Genomic DNA, 18,121 nt, shown 5'->3' with positions numbered 1-18,121 from the left:
ATACCCTTTCATCATGAAAGGCTGTTGTATTTCATCAAATGCTTTCTCTGCATCTATTGAGATAACCATATGGTTTTTGTTCTTCAATTTGTTAATGTGATGTATCACATTGATTTGTGAATGTTGAACCCTCCCTGCATACCTGGGATAAATTCCCCTTGGTCTGGGTGAATGATCTTTCTAATGTGTTGTTGGATTCAAATTGCTAGTATTTTGTTGAGGATTTTTGCATCTATGTTCATCAGGGAAATTGGTTATAGTTCTCTTTTCCTGTTATATCTTCTTCAGGTTCAGGAACGAAGGTAATGCTGGCTTCATAGAAGGAGTTTGAAAGGATTCCTTCCCTTTCATTTTTTTTTACAGACAGATTTAGACAGTGAGAGAGAGACAGACAGAAAGGTCTTCCTTCTGTTGGTTCACTCCTAAATGGCCGCTATGGCCGGCACACTGCGCTGCTCCTAAGCCGGGAGCCAGGTGCTTCCTCCTGGTCTCCCATGCGGGTGCAGGGCCAAGCACTTGGGCCAACCTCCACTGCCTTCCTGGGCCACAGCAGAGAGCTGGACTGGAAGAGGAGCAACCGGGACAGAATCCGGTGCCCCAACTGGGACTAGAACCTGGGGTGCTGGTGCCGCAGGCGGAGGATTAGCCTAGTGAGCCACAGCGCTGGCCTCAATTGTTTTTAATAGCTTGAGAAGAATTGGAATTAGTTAATCTTTAATTGAGTGGTAGAATTCAGCAGTGATGCCGTCAGGTCCTGGGTTTTTCTTTGTTGGATGAGTCTTTATTACTGATTCAATTTCTACCTTGGGTGTTGGTCTGTTTTGGTTTTCTATGTCTAAAAGTTCCAATTTTGGTAGGTTATATGTGTCCAGAAATCTATCCGTTTCTTCTGGGTTTCCCAATTTGTTGGCATACAGCTCTTTGTAGTCATTCCTGATTATTCTTTATATTTCTGTGGTATCTGTTGTTATATTTCCTTTTTCTTCTCAAATTTCATGGATTAGGTTCTTCTCTTTTTTTTGTTAGTTGGGCCAATGGTGTATCAATTTTGTGTCTTCACAATCAGATATTCTTTTTGTGAATATGTAATATACACTGTTGTCAGGGCTTTCCATTTTTTTATTTTTAAAAAAATTTATTTTATTTTTTGAAAGATCGCCAAACAGAAAAGACAGAGAAGGAAAGACTCTTCCGTCTTCTGCTTCACTCCTGTATGGCCACAAAGGCTGGGGCTGGACCAGGCCAAAGTCAGGAACCTGGAACTCCAACCAGGTTTCCCATGTAGGTGGATGGGGCCCAAGCACTTGGGCCTTCTTCTGCTTCTTTCCCTGGTGAATTAGCAGATAGATCAGAAAAAGAGCAACAGGGACTCCAACTCTTTCTTTGAGTAGGATGCTGGAGTTGTGTTATATTTTTTATATTACTTACTATTAAGTCCTTCATTTCTGATATTTCCATTTTTTCTAATTACTTTTTTTAAAAGTTTTATTTATTTACTTGAGAGGCAGAGTTACAGACAGAGGAGGGGGGTGTTTTCCATCCACTGATTCACTCCCCAAATAGCCACAATGACTTGAAATGGGCTGATCCAAAGCCAGGAGCTTCTTCCACATCTCCCACATGGGTACGGGGACCCAAGAACTTGGGCTCTCTTCTGCTCTCCCTGCCCACCAGCAAGGAGCTGGATAGGAAGTGGAGCTGCTGAGACTTGAACCAGCGCCGATATGGGACACCAGTGCTGCAGGCAGATGCTTAACCTACTATGCCACAGTGCCGGCCTCCCTAATTAGTTTTATAAATTAGTGTGGGCCATCGTCCCTTATGTTCTACAGTAGCCTCTTGTTAGTTAAGTGTGTCATAAGTACTATGGCATGTAGTGATCACACGTGAACAAAGGAAGTAATTATTTGTGTTTTCTAGGGCAGTGTCTTCACTGTATTTGGTGGGAAATAGTGGTGAAATCCAGGTATGCTTGTACAAATATGAAGGCCACTGGAAACTGATTTTTTCCTTGAAATGGCAGGGATCTTTATGTTGGAGCCTCAGTATTCCATTAGGGCACCCTACAGCTGTTCTTATATCTTTAAGCCCAAAAGACATCTTTTCAAATTTGGTTCCTGCCATAACAAACTTGTGATTCAGAAAATCTGTTCATCTTTGTTGAACTTCAATGACATAGCTGAGCAGAAGGATTTGAGAGAGAATATAATCTTACGCCACTATTGATATATATATATATTTTTTGACAGGCAGAGTTAGACAGTGAGAGAGACAGAGAGAAAAGTCTTGGTTTTTCCGTTACTTCACTCCCCCAAGTGGCCACTATGGCCGGCACATTGCGCTGATCCAAAGCCAGGAGCCAAGTGCTTCCTCCTGGTCTCCCATGTGGGTGCAGGGCCCAAGGACCTGGGCCATCCTCCACTGCACTCCCAGGCCACAGCAGAGAGCTGGCCTGGAAAAGGGGCAACCAGGATAGGATCCGGCACCCCAACTGGGACTAGAACCCAGGGTGCTGGCGCCACAGGCAGAGGATTAGCCTGCCACTATTGATATTGACACTAACATGGTAAAGGAGAATTTCTGAAGCAGGTGTTTGTGCGTCTGTATTTATAAAATAGTCATTAATGCTGTCAATCAAATATTTATCTTTTTCTCAGAGGAATATGAGTGTTTCAAGCCCTCTCTGCTCCCTGTGTATGGGTGGGATCATTAGATTGGTTGTGGACAATGGTTTCTGCCTCAGAAGTAGTGTGTCTCATTCCCAGGCAGAACTATTTAATTATTTAATTAGCAGTATGAAATATTCAAGAGTGAAATATTCAGGCAGTAGGAAATATTCAGAATGGTGATTGATGGTTTCAAAGATGGTACCTCCATAATCTTAAATTGCTGATTATTTAACATGAGAAACAGTCTTACACTTTTCTATGGTGGGTATGTAGTGTGGACAAGAAACAGACTTTCTATTGTAAAGTCCTATGACATTGGGCTTTTTTGTTTTTGCTTTGTAACCCAACTAATACTAGCTGGCACTCATTTTTTTCCATGGCATACAGGACAGAAGATCGAGATGCCTGACATGTGGAGAAAGGTAGAATTAAGAGTGAGGGGATAGGGAGTCAGGCACTGTGAAGCCACACTGCCATTACTTTGGTGTTGATGAATGGAGTAAAGCTATTTTGTAGTTTCTTCTGTTTCCAGTCTTATTCTCCTTACTGTCAGTCTCACAGGATGTTTTACTGTCACACGAATGCATTGCCTACACATGTTCCCTCATCTTGAAACTTTATCTGTTAATTTTCAGGCCATGCTTCAGGAAACTCTTAGGTGACCCTTCTGAGATTTCTTTCCAATGTCATATAAGAGTCATGTAGTTTCTACTGAAAATTCATAAGAAATTTTAACTCACTGAGTACTAACCACAATTAGGTTTATAGAAGAGTTCACTGGAGACAGCGTTATCCCAGTAAAATGTTGCCAATCTACTGGGGATGATTAAAACAATTTTCCTGAAATTTGGGTTCGCAGTAATAATTGGTCAGGGATTGAATATGTATTTGGTGAAAGCCGTTAATAGACACCAAGTGTTTTTCCAAGGCCAGAGCTCTCACAAGAATGCAAAACCACTTCTCAGGACATTTTTGAGTGTTCTCTGGAGAATGGGTAAGAAAGAAAGATAACCTGATAACCCCTTAGATATTGTGGCCCAGTTGTGGTTCTTTCTATGAGTAAATTCTCTCCCTTAATTTCCTCAAGCCTCTCTTCATGTCTTTGTTCCTCAGGCTGTAGATGAAAGGGTTGAGCATGGGCGTCACTACTGTGTACATAACCGTGGCCACCCGGTCCTTCACCACTGAGTACATGGACAGGGGCCTGAAGTAGACGTAGATGACGCTGCCATAGAACAGGGCCACTACGGTGAGGTGGGAGCCACAGGTGGAGAAGGCCTTCCACTTCCCCGCTGCAGAGGGGATTCTGAGCACAGCGATGATGATTCGCAGGTAGGAGAAGAGGATGCACAGGAAGGGGGTCACGATGACAGCCAGGGTCTCGGTCATGACCACGATCTGGCTGGAGGATGTGTCGGAACAGGACAGCTTCAGCACAGGCTGGGTGTCACAGAAAAAGTGCTTGATGACATGGGAGGCACAGAAAGACAGGCGGGACATGAGCAGCACGCGGAAGAGCGCGTGCAGGTGGGAGATGGTGCAAGACCCCAGCAGCAGGAAGAGGCGCCGTCGTGGGTTCATAGCCACGTCATAGTGCAAGGGGTAGCAGATGGCCACCAGGCGGTCGACGGCCATGGAGGCCAGAAGGTAGCTGTCCGTGTTCCCAAAGGCCATGAAGAAGTACATCTGGACCAGGCAGCCTACGTAGGAGATGGCCTTTGTCTCAGACAGCAAGTTCACGAGCATCTTGGGCACAATGACTGTTGTGAAGCAGATGTCCATGAAGGACAAGTTGCTGAGGAAAAAGTACATGGGGGTGTGGAGCCTGGAGTCGGAGTGGATGGCCAGGATGATGAGCACGTTCCCCACCACGGTGACCAGGTACATGGCGAGGAAGACGGCAAAGAGGGGTCTCTGCAGGTGCGGGTTGGAAGAGAGGCCCAGGAGGATGAAGCCGGAAGTGCTGGTGCTGTGGTTCTTTGTCTCCATGTCTCTGGGTTTCCTGGGCAGGGTCTGGAGAGGCTGTGGGTGTGACATGCAGGGCAGTTAGATCAGGTCATCTCCTTGCCTTTTTTTGTTGTTGTCATCTCCTTCCTAACATCAAGCCTACAAAACAAAACAAACAAAACAAAAACAAGCAACCTTCGCTTATTTGTTAGAATTTTAAGACTATTTCCTTTAAGCAAATGCAGAGAAATAATTAATGCATGAAATGCAGTAAGATCGTTTAAAAATGCCCAGGATGACCTCTAAATTAGGAACTAAAGGGTTTCCATATGTCCTTACGAACTTCTATGTCACCCGGTTGGTCTGAATTATTCTCCTTTTCCATTTCAAATATTCCCCCTGAATTAATTCTTGACAAGCTTGCTAGCTTTTTATTTATGTCTCCGTGGAAGACAATGCTGATACCTACCTTTGGATTAAGATGCTTTAATGTAATGGTTCCCCATGAATGAGGTCTGTGATTCACTGTCTTACAGTTTGGGAGGTGGTAGTGATAGTGGAGTAGTAATGAGAGTCTAAGCTGATTAGTGCTCCATGGTACCCACTGCATTCCCATAGACTTCCTGAAGCCTTAGGAGAAATATCTTCACAATGCTTGAAGATTTTTGTTTGGCTAACATTATTTGCCCAATATATATTGTCTAATATATTTGTCTAAAATATTTTTGTCTCAGAGATGCCACTCAAAATGAAGTCCTACCAATAGCCCATGTTAGTGTGAGTAGTTGTTTAAATATATTAATTTTCTTCCTGAGTACAGAACATAGAAATTCTTATTTCACAAATTCAAATGGTACAGGAATATAAAACTTAGCATGTCAGAGTCCCATTTCCACCAATATCATTGAAAGGCATAGTTGAGTAGCTTCTTTTATGACTATTAAACTGTTTTGCTTGGATGGTAGACTAAGCCACTGAAAAGGAAAAACTAAAGAAATAAAGTACATTGGGGTCGCCATTGTGGCAGAGCCAGTAAAGCCACCACCTGTGACAATGGTATCTCATATGGTGCTAGTTTGATATCTGGCTGCTTCCACTTCTGATCCAGGTCCCTGCAAATGTACCTGGAAAAGACGCAGAAGATGGCTCAAGTGCTTGGGCCCCTGCACCCACATGGGAGATTTGGAAGGATCTCCTGACTCCTGGCTTCTACCTGGCCAGACCCTGGCCACTGGGGCCATTTGGGGAGTGAACCAGCAGATGGAAGATCTGTGTCTCCTTCTCTCTTCCTCTCTGTGTGTAACTCTGACTTTCAAAAAATAAATAAATATTTTTAAAAAGAGAAGATGAAATGATCACTATTTATAGGTTGTATGATTGTTTTCTTAGAAAATCTATGCCATTTATCTGAAAAATGTGAAACTTAGGATAATTTCACCAAAGTAGCCAGTAGAGTTATAGACAGCGTGAGAGAGAGAGAGAAACGTCTTTCTTCCGTTGGTTCACTCCCCAAATGGCCGCTACGACTGGTGCTACACTGATCCAAAACTAGGAGCCAGGTGCCTCTTCCTGGTCTCTCATGTGGGTGCAGGGACCCAAGCACTTGGGCCATCCTCCACTGCTCTCCCAGGCCACAGCAGAGAGCTAGACTGAAAGAGGAGCAACCCGGACTAGAATCCGGCGCCCATATGGGATGCTGGTGCTGCAGGCGGAAGATTAAAAAACAAGATTTCTATCTTATTCACACATAGAAAGAAATCCCACATGAATAAACCATTCAAAAGTAAAAATGCGGAGTATAAAATTAGTCTTAGCCAGAAATAAATTTTTATATTATAGTGACAGTCACGCCAACTGAGATATGAAATGTAGACATCATAGTGAAAAATATTGTGCTCAAAAATTTGAATAATATACAAAAAGAGGTCATAAGAGTAGCTAGAATATATATTATTTTCCCAAGAAAAACAATCTCTAACACAGTTGCCAAAGAAGGTGTATATCAAGATGGTCAATCCTACTTATAATCAAAAAAATACATATGGGTCTGAAATACGTTTTCATTCATCAGATTGGCAATGCATTTTTGTTACAGTATCCAAAAGAAAATAGATGATCATGTATTGGCAGTTAAGAGGGAAAATCAGCATGAACTTTTTGTAGGATGCAGTGGAATTGAATATTTGCAGCCCTTTATCTGATGCTACCACCATGGAAATCTATCCTTTAGAAATAGATTTACTTGTGTAATGCAAAGATACAGGCATATTTGACTTGTAGTGTTGCCTGTAATATTAAGCCAGACAAAATGATCACAGAGGAGACAACCTGGATATTCATAAATTGGTGAATTGTTCAACATTTTGTGGTACATTCTTCTTATTCAATGTCATGCAGTATCTAAGGAAATTAGATAATTCTACTACTTGCCAACATCTTTTAAACCCTTAATATGTGTGTACATCGAGCTTAGTGCTTTACACATCTTTTATATTTTCCCCAAATCCCAAGAGATGGGCACTGTTATCATTCCAGTTTTACAGACAAAAAATTAGAGTTTAGCAAAGTTAATGAGCAGATCCCACATAAGTGGTAAACCTGGAATTTGAATGTAGGTGGTCTGAGGGCTAAGGTCTCCCTCTTCGTGCTAAGCTGGGTTGTCATTATTACAATACTGACTGGGACATTTTAAATGACAAAATCAAGTTACAGAGTGATGAATATAGAATAATTCTCTGTTAATGAGGAAAATATCAACTTTATGTTGTATGTATTTGTGTTGATGTTGATGTGTACAAATGTATCTCAAAAAGTTCATGGAGATGGAATTAAAAGATTATTTTGGTGCAAAAAGATTTTAAAGTTATGAGATTTTATTCATAATTTGTATTTTCCATGAATATTTTGATGATCCCCTTTTATGTGGTTGCCTTCTGAAGTTAGATTGGAGAGAGAAACTTCAATATTTAACATTATATTACATTGTTTGCATTTTCAAATAATGAACACATTTATTTGTATTTTATAATATAAAACACTAAATTCCCTATAATTCCACTGCTGGAGAACTAGAATTCCATGCATACTTAAAAGATTTTCTTTTCTGCATGGATGTATATACACACTAAATAAACAAAGGGCATAGTATTATCCATAGTTCATTTTTTTCTCCCACAGACTTTTTTTTAATACATATTTTGTACTCATGAGAAAATTTCTATGGTAGATTCAGAGATCCTATAGCAGATTCTAAAATAACTTCAGTGCTGTGAAATGCTAAATAATTTTACGAATATTGAAAATTTTAATAGCTACTCCCAGCCTGAGGTAGACATTTTTCATCCCTCTCTTGGGCAGTATGATCATTTCAATCTCTGGATCTTTTCCCATTTCTTCCTCTGGCTTTCAGCCTCACCTCTGGGACACTGTTTGCCCTGGTAGTGCCAGGCTGTCTGATCACCTATGGGTTTGAATCTAGAATTCCCAAGACCTATGTGACATTTCTCAGGGGCAGTAGCTTGGTCTCCTTCCTATTTAGCCAGATATGATAACATTGCAGACTTCCTCATATCACCTCCATGAGATGATGGTGTGAACCTGTCAGTTTCTTTCCACCCTACCTGCCCCTATCATTTGGAGACTGAAATGAGAATTGAGCAACAGACTTGTCATAAGTGGTTGGGAATGCCTTTTATTTTTTAAATTTTTAAAATTAATTTTTAATATAATTTTTATATTTATATAAGGTGAACAAATTTCATGTGTTTCATATATACATATTTAGAAGCATAGTGTTACTTCCCACACTACCTGCCCTCCCACCCATGCAGCTACCTTCTTTCCTCCTTCTTTTCTTATTATTTTAATTTTTACAATGATGTACATTCAGTTTATTTCATAGTTGTAAGCTTAACCTTTTACTAAACAGCAATTCAACAAATAGTAAGAAGAAAAAACCACCGTTCTTCAACAGTGGATACAAGGACTATAAACAATAATCAGATCTCAAAATGTCAATTTTGTTCCTATACATTACATTTTTTGTAGTCTGTTAGTTACCACAGAGCAGTGAAAACATTTGTCTTTTTTTTACTTTAAAAAGCTTTTATTACATCACATCAAAAATGCAAATTTGTTACTAAGTATAGACCAAATTGTAAAATATACTTATATAGTATTTTGATATTTATCTTTTTGGGACCAACTTATTTCACTAAGAATAATGATTTCCAGTTGCATCCATTTTTTTTTTTTTTGCAAAAGACAGGATTTCATTATCTTTTAAGGAATGCCTTTTAAATCTCACTACTCCACCTTAACAAGTATTTATTCCTTTCGTTGACAGGATGTACATACAGGCTGTTTCTATACTTTTCAGCTTTCTCCGTCCATGTTCTCACACTATGGACATTTGTCACTTAAGGTTGGTTTTCCTCTATTTGATTACTCAACACTAATCTGGGCAGTTTTCTTAGCCACCTGCCCACGTGAAACCAGAGAGTGCATATTTAAAGCACAGAATGCACTTCTGAAATTGAAGAAAAATGTCGGATGCACAAGATCCTGGGGGAAAGCGACCCGTCATCCATGCACCTGCTCCCTTGAGTGAGCAAGGACAGCTGGGAAGTGACTGAACTGGGGAAAAATCTAGCTAACAAATACTAGACGGGTTCTGTGCCTAGCACTCACCTCAAACCTCAGAATAGCACTTAAGTGACTTACGTAGCGTTATTGTCCCAATTTATAATAAGGAGACTGAGGGTCGGAGAATCACAGAGCTGGCGAGTGGTGTATCAGAGATTCACAACTAGGCGTGCTGACTCTCAATGATGTATGATACACTACTTTACGTAACTTTTGGAAATGGTGCATACAAATAAAAACGCTCTCGTCTTACCCATCTGAAACAGATCCAAGAGGTCATGGGGGTAGGGGAAAAGTTGCTCAAGTCATGAGTTCAACCAATCGAGCCAAACAGCCTGCCTTGGCTTGAAGACTATTTCTTTAAACTTAGCAATGGTTGATGGAACTGCCAGCCCTGACCTTACGGCTAGCTTTGCACAGTAGCTGCTGCTGCGTGCCAATCAGATTGCCAGCTCCTTCAGCTCCAAAAGCGCCAGTGAATTTTATTTGACAGCAACTTGCTTAGATTTCTCTGTCCGAACAAAACCTCCAATCTTTCCTCTGTGAGTCCCAGATTATAATGCTATTCATGATTCCTGAATAAAAATATTTTTATCAGTGACTCATCTCTGTATTTTTTTTTTTTTTTTTTTTTGACAGGCAGAGTGGACAGTGAGAGAGAGAGACAGAGAGAGAAAGGTCTTCCTTTTTGCCGTTGGTTCACCCTCCAATGGCCGCCGCTGCAGCCGGCGCACCGCGCTGATCCTGGCAGGAGCCAGGAGCCAGGTGCTTTTCCTGGTCTCCCATGGGGTGCAGGGCCCAAGCACCTGGTCCATCCTCCACTGCACTCCCTGGCCATAGCAGAGAGCTGGCCTGGAAGAGGGGCAACCGGGACAGAATCCGGCGCCCCAACCGGGACTCGAACCCGGTGTGCCGGCGCCGCAAGGTGGAGGATTAGCCTATTGAGCCACGGCGCCGGCTCTCATCTCTGTATTTTAGTTTGATTTGATAACCTCTTTACCAAATAAACTGTACATGTGTGCTAGATGACCAGGCCAGCGTGTCCTCTGTGGGCAGACGTCCTGACTACCACGGGCCTTGAGCCTCCTGCTGACCCACTGCTCTTCCTCCATCCTCTGCAGCCCCGCCTTGGGGTCTTTACACTTTCCTTCCTTCCCACTCCCATTCCGCGTGAACTCTTCTCTTTGCTTCCAGAAAGGGAAAGCTGTGGGGGACCTTGGACTTGAGCTTTGTCAGATCTTGAACAAACCGCAGCTCCCCGATCTTGCAGTATCAGTACCTGGTCTTAGGCTCCATCTCCCCAAGGCTGCTGTTTTTCAAACCCAGCTGCACTCCTCCTGGCTGCTCTCTTGCTGTGGGCCGGCAGCAAGACACACAGAGCAGTGTTGGTGCAGGGTCCTTCTGGAGATACAGTCTGCACAAGGATTCTGCAGGGTCTGTGTTACACTGGGTCCTTTTCAGCTCTCTGAAATCGCTCCTTACTGCTTTTGACTCCTGTGTTCGATGAGAGCTTTGTTTACCCCATGTCTCCTGGCTCCGGAGGTGATGGTTGCTCAGCCTGGTCTCTCACTCGCTACTTATTTTGAAAGATTTTCTGGGCAGCTTCAGACTCTGATCCCTCAGTGAACCCCAGTCGTGCAGCTCCCAGCTGCTCTCAGCTTCCTGCTGCTGAACTTTGTGCTCCTGCCTGCCTTCTCCTGGGAGTCACTGGTTTCTAGGATGCCTGCTTCTGTCTCTCTCTCAATAATTCCATGCATTCAGCTTTCAAGTTCCAGTTCTTCCTGGTGCCTTCTTACCGCCTGTGCCCAACCAGCATTCATTAGTGCAGCTATTAACACAGAAAGTGCAGGCTGAGAGTCCTCATCACGAGACGGGGGCTGTGGATTCTCACAGAGCTTCACCTGACCTGGATATCATGGGGTTTGAGATCCTTGTACCGTTCACCTCATCCTTTTAGCATCCCAGATAGGCAGTTGCACATTTTCCACATTTCTAGTAGAAGAAACTCACATATCTGGAGGCAGCCCCATCCCTGGCATACACATCTCCAACTTTGGGAACTTTTCCCCTTGTGAGCTAGTTTGCCTTCCTGTTATTGCCAGACACGGCAATAATTAAGTACATTAAGTCATTTAGACTTTACAGCACCCTATTTTACAGACACAGAAAGTGAGGCTTGCTTGGCCGCAGTGACTTGCCTAAGGTTGCAAGGTCAGATGGTGGTGGAGTCGAGCTCCTGTGTGTGTGCCCAGAACTCCTCCTTTGTCCTGACTTTCAGTTCATTTGCTCCTCTGCAGACCCCGTTTCCTGTTGGGGTCCAGTGTGTGGGTCTTGGGCTGTATGATGTGTGCTGTGCCCTTTAAGGGCAGGGGTTAGTGTCTAGAATTCTCTTTACTCAGAGTAGGTGCTTCAGATGGTTGCTATTTGACTAGAGAGAGAAAGAGGGGGAATATATAGGGAAAGAAAATGTTTCCTGGCTTTTGAGATGGAGGAGGAGGTAATGAGAAGAGAGGAAGACCACACGAAGCTTTCGATACACCAGTCCATTTCCAAAGGATTCCCCTCTCCCGAGACTGCCTACCTGAAGACTTGTCAGAGAAGTCTCAGTGTCCTGAAGCGACCTGGGGGCTGCCAGGTGGTTAAGATCAGACTCTGAATCTCTGGAGGAGGAGGCTTCTGGGTGTGCAGATTGAGCCTCAGACATGGACTGGTTCTTCTCTTGCTGCAGTGGGAATTGGTGACAGAAAGGGAGACCCAGGGGCCTGCCCTCTCCATGTCAGAGCCTTGAGGGTTTTGGTCCCATAGTCTACCCAGGAGGGAGCACATTACTGATGGCTTCTTTGAGCTCTGCAGGGAAACTGGACTTCAGAGGGGTAGCCTCTTACAATCAGTAAGGGTTTTAGAGGCATGCAGCAGCACGTGTGTTCACACATGCCAGATGTTCCTGCACATGTGTGTTCTACATATGTGCGTGTGTCTAGACATGTGTGTGCTCTGTGTGCACGTGTGTACTCTTGTGCACATGTGAGTCTAAGCTTGTGTGCAGAGTTGACTCGGGCCCTTGATCTCCCTGGGGTTCTGTGTCTCGTGGTGGATGTCTCCAGGTGAATGTGTACTGTAAGAAGGAAGGAGTTGAAGGCTCTGGAGTCAGGTCGACTGGATTCTGATGCCTGCTCTGTGTCTTACAAGCTGTGAAGATTTTGCAGCATCCATTTGGGACTTGGTATTCTGGGGTGACTTTCATAAAGCTTTCATTGCCTCAGCTTCTTCAGCCAGAATACTTATATTTGAATCCCAGTTCTCCCAATTACTAAATGGTGGAATTTGGGCCAGTTATTTAGCCTCACCCACATTGTCCTCACCTATAAATGGCACAGCAGTGACAACCTGCAGTTTCTTGTTTTTGATTTTCCTTTGAAATAGACTGGGTTAAAAAAGTTTTAGGTTCACAGCCAATTTGATCAAATATTACAGAGCGTTCTCCTATATCCCTGTTCCCACAGAGGTATGGCCTCCCCACTTCGGACACCTGCACTAGAGTAGCACATATCATTATCAACCACACTCACATTAGGGTTCACTCTGGTGTCAGATGTTTTGTGGGTTGGAAAAGCATATAATCACATATCCATCATGATCACTACTGTCCAGACAACTTTACTGCTCTGAAAATCCGTGCTACTCCATTCATTCCTCTCTCTTTCCCCTGCTAATTTCTTAAACCACTGATCTTTGGCTCTATAGTTTTGTCTTTTCCATAATATCACACAGTGGGCATTGTGTAGTGTGCTTGCTTTCTATTGGCTTGGGAGACATCATTTTACCTTCTTTTGTGCAAAAGAGCTTCGCTGGGTTGAGAGTTTGTTTTTTTCTTTCAGAACCTGGGCTATATCTCTCCATTCTCTCCTGGCCTCTAAGGTTTCTGTTGAGAAATCTGCTGTCAATCTAATGGGAGTGCCTTTGAAAGTGACCAGGTGTTTATCTCTTGCAAGTTTTAGCGTACTCTTTGTGTTATGCTTTTTTTTTTTTTTTTTTGACAGAGTGGACAGTGAGAGAGACAGAGAGAAAGATCTTCCTTTGCCGTTGGTTCACCCTCCAATGGCCGCCACGGCCAGCACGCTGCGGCCAGCGCGCTGTGGCCAGCGCACTGCCCTGATCCGAAGGCAGGAGCCAGGTCCTTCTCCTGGTCTCCCCTGGGGTGCAGGGCCCAAGGACTTGGGCCATCCTCCACTGCACTCCCTGGCCACAACAGAGAGCTGGCCTGGAAGAGGGGTAACTGGGACTAGAACCTGGTGTGCCGGTGCCGCAAGGCAGAGGATTAGCCTACTGAGCTGCGACGCCGGCGTGTTATGCTTTTGAAAATGGCTATAACGTGTTGTGGTGAGCTTCCTTTCTGATCATGTCTTCTTGGGATCCTATGAACTTCCTGTTTTTGGAAGTTCATATCTTTCTCCAAACTGGGGAATTTTTCTGCTACTATTGCATGACATAGGTTTTCTAAGCCACTCTTTTTTATTTCTCCAGGAATTTTCAACCTCAAAAATTGGTTCACTGTGATATCCCAGAGATCCTGAACACTGTTCTTTTAAATTTTTCTCCATTTTTTTCTTTTTTAACCTATAAACCTTTTATTTAGGGTATATAAACTTCATACATTTTATAAATACAAATTAGGAATGTAGTGATTCTTCCCATCCACACTCCAAAACTTCTTCCTCCTCCCTCTCCTATTCTCATTTTTACTAAAATCTATTTTCAATTAACTTTATACACCTAAGACTAACCCTATACTAAGTAAAGAGTTCAACAAATAGTATGAAAAAAACCCTATTCCTTAACAGTGGAGACAAGGGCTATTCAAAGTCATCACATCACAAAGTGTCAATTTCACTTCTATAGATACCTTTGTAGGTACTCTATTAGTTACCACAGATCAGGGATCATATGATATTTGTCTTTTTGGGACTGGCTTATTTCACTATAATGGTTTCTCGTTGCATCCATTTTGTGGCAAATGACTGGATTTCATTTTTTTTCATTCCATAGAATATATATCCCATATTTTCTATTTGCAGTCTTCAGTTGACATGCATTTAGGTTGGTTCCATGTCTTAGCTATTGAGCTGCAATGACATGGGGGTGCAGATAACTCTTTAATTTGCTGATTTCATTTCCCTTGGGTAAGTTCACAGGAGTGGGATGGCTGGGTCATATGGTAGGTCTACGTTCAGATTTCTGGAGTATATCCAAACTGTCTTCCATACTGGTTTTACCAGTTTCAATTTCCACTAACAGTAGATTAGCGTACCTTTTTCTCTGCATCCTTTTGAGCATTTGTTGTTTGGGAGCCATTATAATGGGGATGATGTGAAACCTCCTTGTGGCTTTGATTTGCATTTCCCTGGTGGTTGTTGATCCTAAGCATTTTTTCATATGTCTGTTGGCCATTTGAATTTCCTCTTTTGAAAAATGCCTGTTCAAGTCCTTTGCCCTTTTCTTAACTTTATAGATTCTGGATATTAAACCTTTATCAGTTTCACAGCTTGCAAATAATTTCTCCCATTCTGTCGATTGCCTCTTCACTTTGCTGAGTGCTTCTTTAGGTTGCAGAAGCTTCTCAGCTTGATGTAATCCCATTTGTCAATTTTGTCAGTTTTGGCTTTGATTGCCTGCCTGTGCTTCTGGGGTCTTTTCCAAGAACTCTTGGGCTATGTCAATGTCTTGAAGGTTTCCCAAAAGTTCTCTAATAATTTGATGGTTTCAGGTTGTAGATTTAGATCTTTGATGTTTTGTAAATGGATTTTTGTGTAAGGTATAAGGTGGGGAACTAATTTCATACTTCTGCATGTGAAGATCCAGTTTTCCCAGCACCATTTGTTGACTCCTTGCTCCAGGGATTGGTTTTAGCTCCTTTGTCAAAGATAAATTGGTTGTAGATGTATGGATTGATTTCTGGACTTTCTATTCTGTTCCATTGGTCTATCCACCTGTTTTTTTTGCCAGTACCAGGCTGTTTTGATTATAACTGCCCTTTAGTTTGTCTTGAAATCTGGTATTGTGATGTCTCTAGCTTTGTTTTTGTTGGATAAGATTGCTTCAGCCATTTAGAGTCTTCTGTGTTTCTATGTGAATTTCAGCATCATATTTTCTGTATCTTAGAAGAATGTCCTTGGTATTTTGATTGATTGAATCTGTAAATTACTTCTGATAGTATGGACAAATTGCTTTTTCCAATCCATGAACATGAAAGATTTTTTTCCATTTTTTTGTGTCTTCTATTTCTTTCTTTAATGTTTTATAATTTCCATCACAGAGATATTTGATGTCCTTGGTTAAACTTTTCCAAGGTATCTGATTGTTTTTTGTAGCTATTGCAAAGTTCTTTTTCAGCCATGGCATTGTCTGTGTATACAAAGGCTATTGATTTTTGTGAGTTGATTTTATATCCTGCCACTTTACCAAACTCTTCTATGAGTTCCAACTGTCTCTTAGTAGTGTCTTTTGAATCCCCTAAATATAGAATCATGTCAGCTGCAAATAGGGATAGTTTGACCTCCTTTGTCCCAAATTGTATCCCTTTGATTACTTTTTCTTGCCTAATGGATCTAGCTAGAACCTCCAGAACTATATTGAATAGCAGTGGTGAGCGTGGGCATTCTTGTCTGGTTCTGGATCTCAGTGGGAAGCATTCAATAGGATTTCCTCATTCAATAGATTTCTGGCCATGGGTTTGTCATGGATCGCTTTCATTGTGTTGTGGAATGTTCCTTTACCCAGTATACCCTTTCATCATGAAAGGGTGTTGTATTTTATCAAATGCTTTCTCTGCATCTATTGAGATAACCATATGGTTTTTGTTCTTCAATTTGTTAATGTGATGTATCACATTGATTTGTGAATGTTGAACCCTCCCTGCATACCTGGGATAAATTCCCCTTGGTCTGGGTGAATGATCTATCTAATGTGTTGTTGGATTCAAATTGCTAGTATTTTGTTGAGGATTTTTGCATCTATGTTCATCAGGGAAATTGGTTATAGTTCTCTTTTCCTGTTATATCTTCTTCAGGTTCAGGAACGAAGGTAATGCTGGCTTCATAGAAGGAGTTTGAAAGGATACCTTCCCTTTCATTTTTTTTTTACAGGCAGATTTAGACAGTAAGAGAGAGACAGACAGAAAGGTCTTCCTTCTGTTGATTCACCCCCTAAATGGCCGCTATGGCCAGCACACTGCACTGCTCCTAAGCCAGGAGCCAGGTGCTTCCTCCTGGTCTCCCATGCAGGTGCAGGGCCCAAGCACTTGGGCCATCCTCCATTGCCTTCCCTGGCCACAGCAGAGAGCTGGACTGGAAGAGGAGCAACCGGGACTAGAACCCAGGGTGCCGGTGCCTCAGGTGGAGGATTAGCCTAGTGAGCCACGGCGCCGGCCTCAATTTTTTTTAATAGCTTGAGAAGAATTGGAATTAGTTAATCTTTAATTGAGTGGTAGAATTCAGCAGTGATGCCGTCAGGTCCTGGGTTTTTCTTTGTTGGATGAGTCTTTATTACTGATTCAATTTCCACCTTGGGTGTTGGTCTGTTTTGGTTTACTATGTCTAAAAGTTCCAATTTTGGTAGGTTATATGTGTCCAGAAATCTATCCGTTTCTTCTGGGTTTCCCAATTTGTTGGCATACAGCTCTTTGTAGTCATTCCTGATTATTCTTTATATTTCTGTGGTATCTGTTGTTATATTTCCTTTTTCTTCTCAAATTTCATGGATTAGGTTCTTCTCCCTCTTTTTTTTGTTAGTTGGGCCAATGGTGTATCAATTTTGTGTCTTCACAATCAGATATTCTTTTTGTAAATATATAATATACACTGTTGTCAGGGCTTTCCATTTATTTATTTATTTATTTATTTTTGACAGGCAGAGTGGACAGTGAGAGAGAGAGACAGAGAGAAAGGTCTTCCTTTGCCATTGGTTCACCCTCCAATGGCTGCCACGGCCGGTGCACTGTGGCCGGCACACCGCACCAATCCGAAAGCAGGAGCCAGGTGCTTCTCCTGGTCTCCCATGGGGTGCAGGGCCCAAGCACTTGGGCCATCCTCCACTGCCTTCCCGGGCCACAGCAGAGAGCTGGCCTGGAAGAGGGGCAACCGGGACAGAATCCGGTGCCCCGACCGGGACTAGAACCTGGTGTGCCGGCGCTGCAAGGCGGAGTATTAGCCTACTGAGCCGCAGCGCCGGCCCCTTTTTTTTAATTTTTAAAAAATTTATTTTATTTTTTGAAAGAGTGCCAAACAGAAAAGGAGAGACGGAGAAGGAAAGAATCTTCCGTCTTCTGCTTCACTCCTGTATGGCCACAAAGGCTGGGGCTGGACCAGGCCAAAGCCAGGAACCTGGAACTCCAACCAGGTTTCCCATGTAGGTGGATGGGGCCCAAGCACTTGGGCCATCTTCTGCTTCTTTCCCTGGTGAATTAGCAGATAGATCAGAAAAAGAGCAACAGGGACTCCAACTCTTTCTTTGAGTAGGATGCTGGAGTTGTGTTATATTTTTTATATTACTTACTATTAAGGCCTTCATTTCTGATATTTCCATTTTTTCTAATTACTTTTTTTTAAAGTTTTATTTATTTACTTGAGAGGCAGAGTTACAGACAGAGGAGGGGGGTGTTTTCCATCCACTGATTCACTCCCCAAATAGCCACAATGACTGGAAATGGGCTGATCCAAAGCCAGGAGCTTCTTCCACGTCTCCTACATGGGTACGGGGACCCAAGAACTTGGGCTCTCTTCTGCTTTCCCTGCCCATCAGCAAGGAGCTGGATAGGAAGTAGAGCTGCTGAGACTTGAACCAGCGCCCATATGGGACACCAGTGC

General features: G+C 42.6%; 1 protein-coding gene across 1 annotated transcript; it reads right to left on the bottom strand.

Moving 5' to 3' along the window:
- Positions 1-3,722: 3,722 nt before the first annotated feature.
- Positions 3,723-4,682, bottom strand: LOC100357171 (olfactory receptor 1L4). Its single transcript, XM_002720490.4, has one exon. The coding sequence runs from the start codon at positions 4,656-4,658 to the stop codon at positions 3,723-3,725; it is 936 nt and encodes a 311-aa protein (XP_002720536.1). The 5' UTR covers positions 4,659-4,682.
- Between the last annotated feature and the right edge of the window lie 13,439 nt (positions 4,683-18,121).

This window comes from Oryctolagus cuniculus, chromosome 1, assembly GCF_964237555.1.
Source record: "Oryctolagus cuniculus chromosome 1, mOryCun1.1, whole genome shotgun sequence".
Lineage (NCBI taxonomy): Eukaryota > Metazoa > Chordata > Mammalia > Lagomorpha > Leporidae > Oryctolagus > Oryctolagus cuniculus.
This window is presented reverse-complemented; position numbering and strand designations above follow the sequence as displayed.

Coding starts and splice junctions, on each gene's coding strand:
- LOC100357171 (XM_002720490.4), bottom strand. CDS start 4,658: ATGGAGACAAAGAACCACAGCACCAGCACTTCCGGCTTCATCCTCCTG.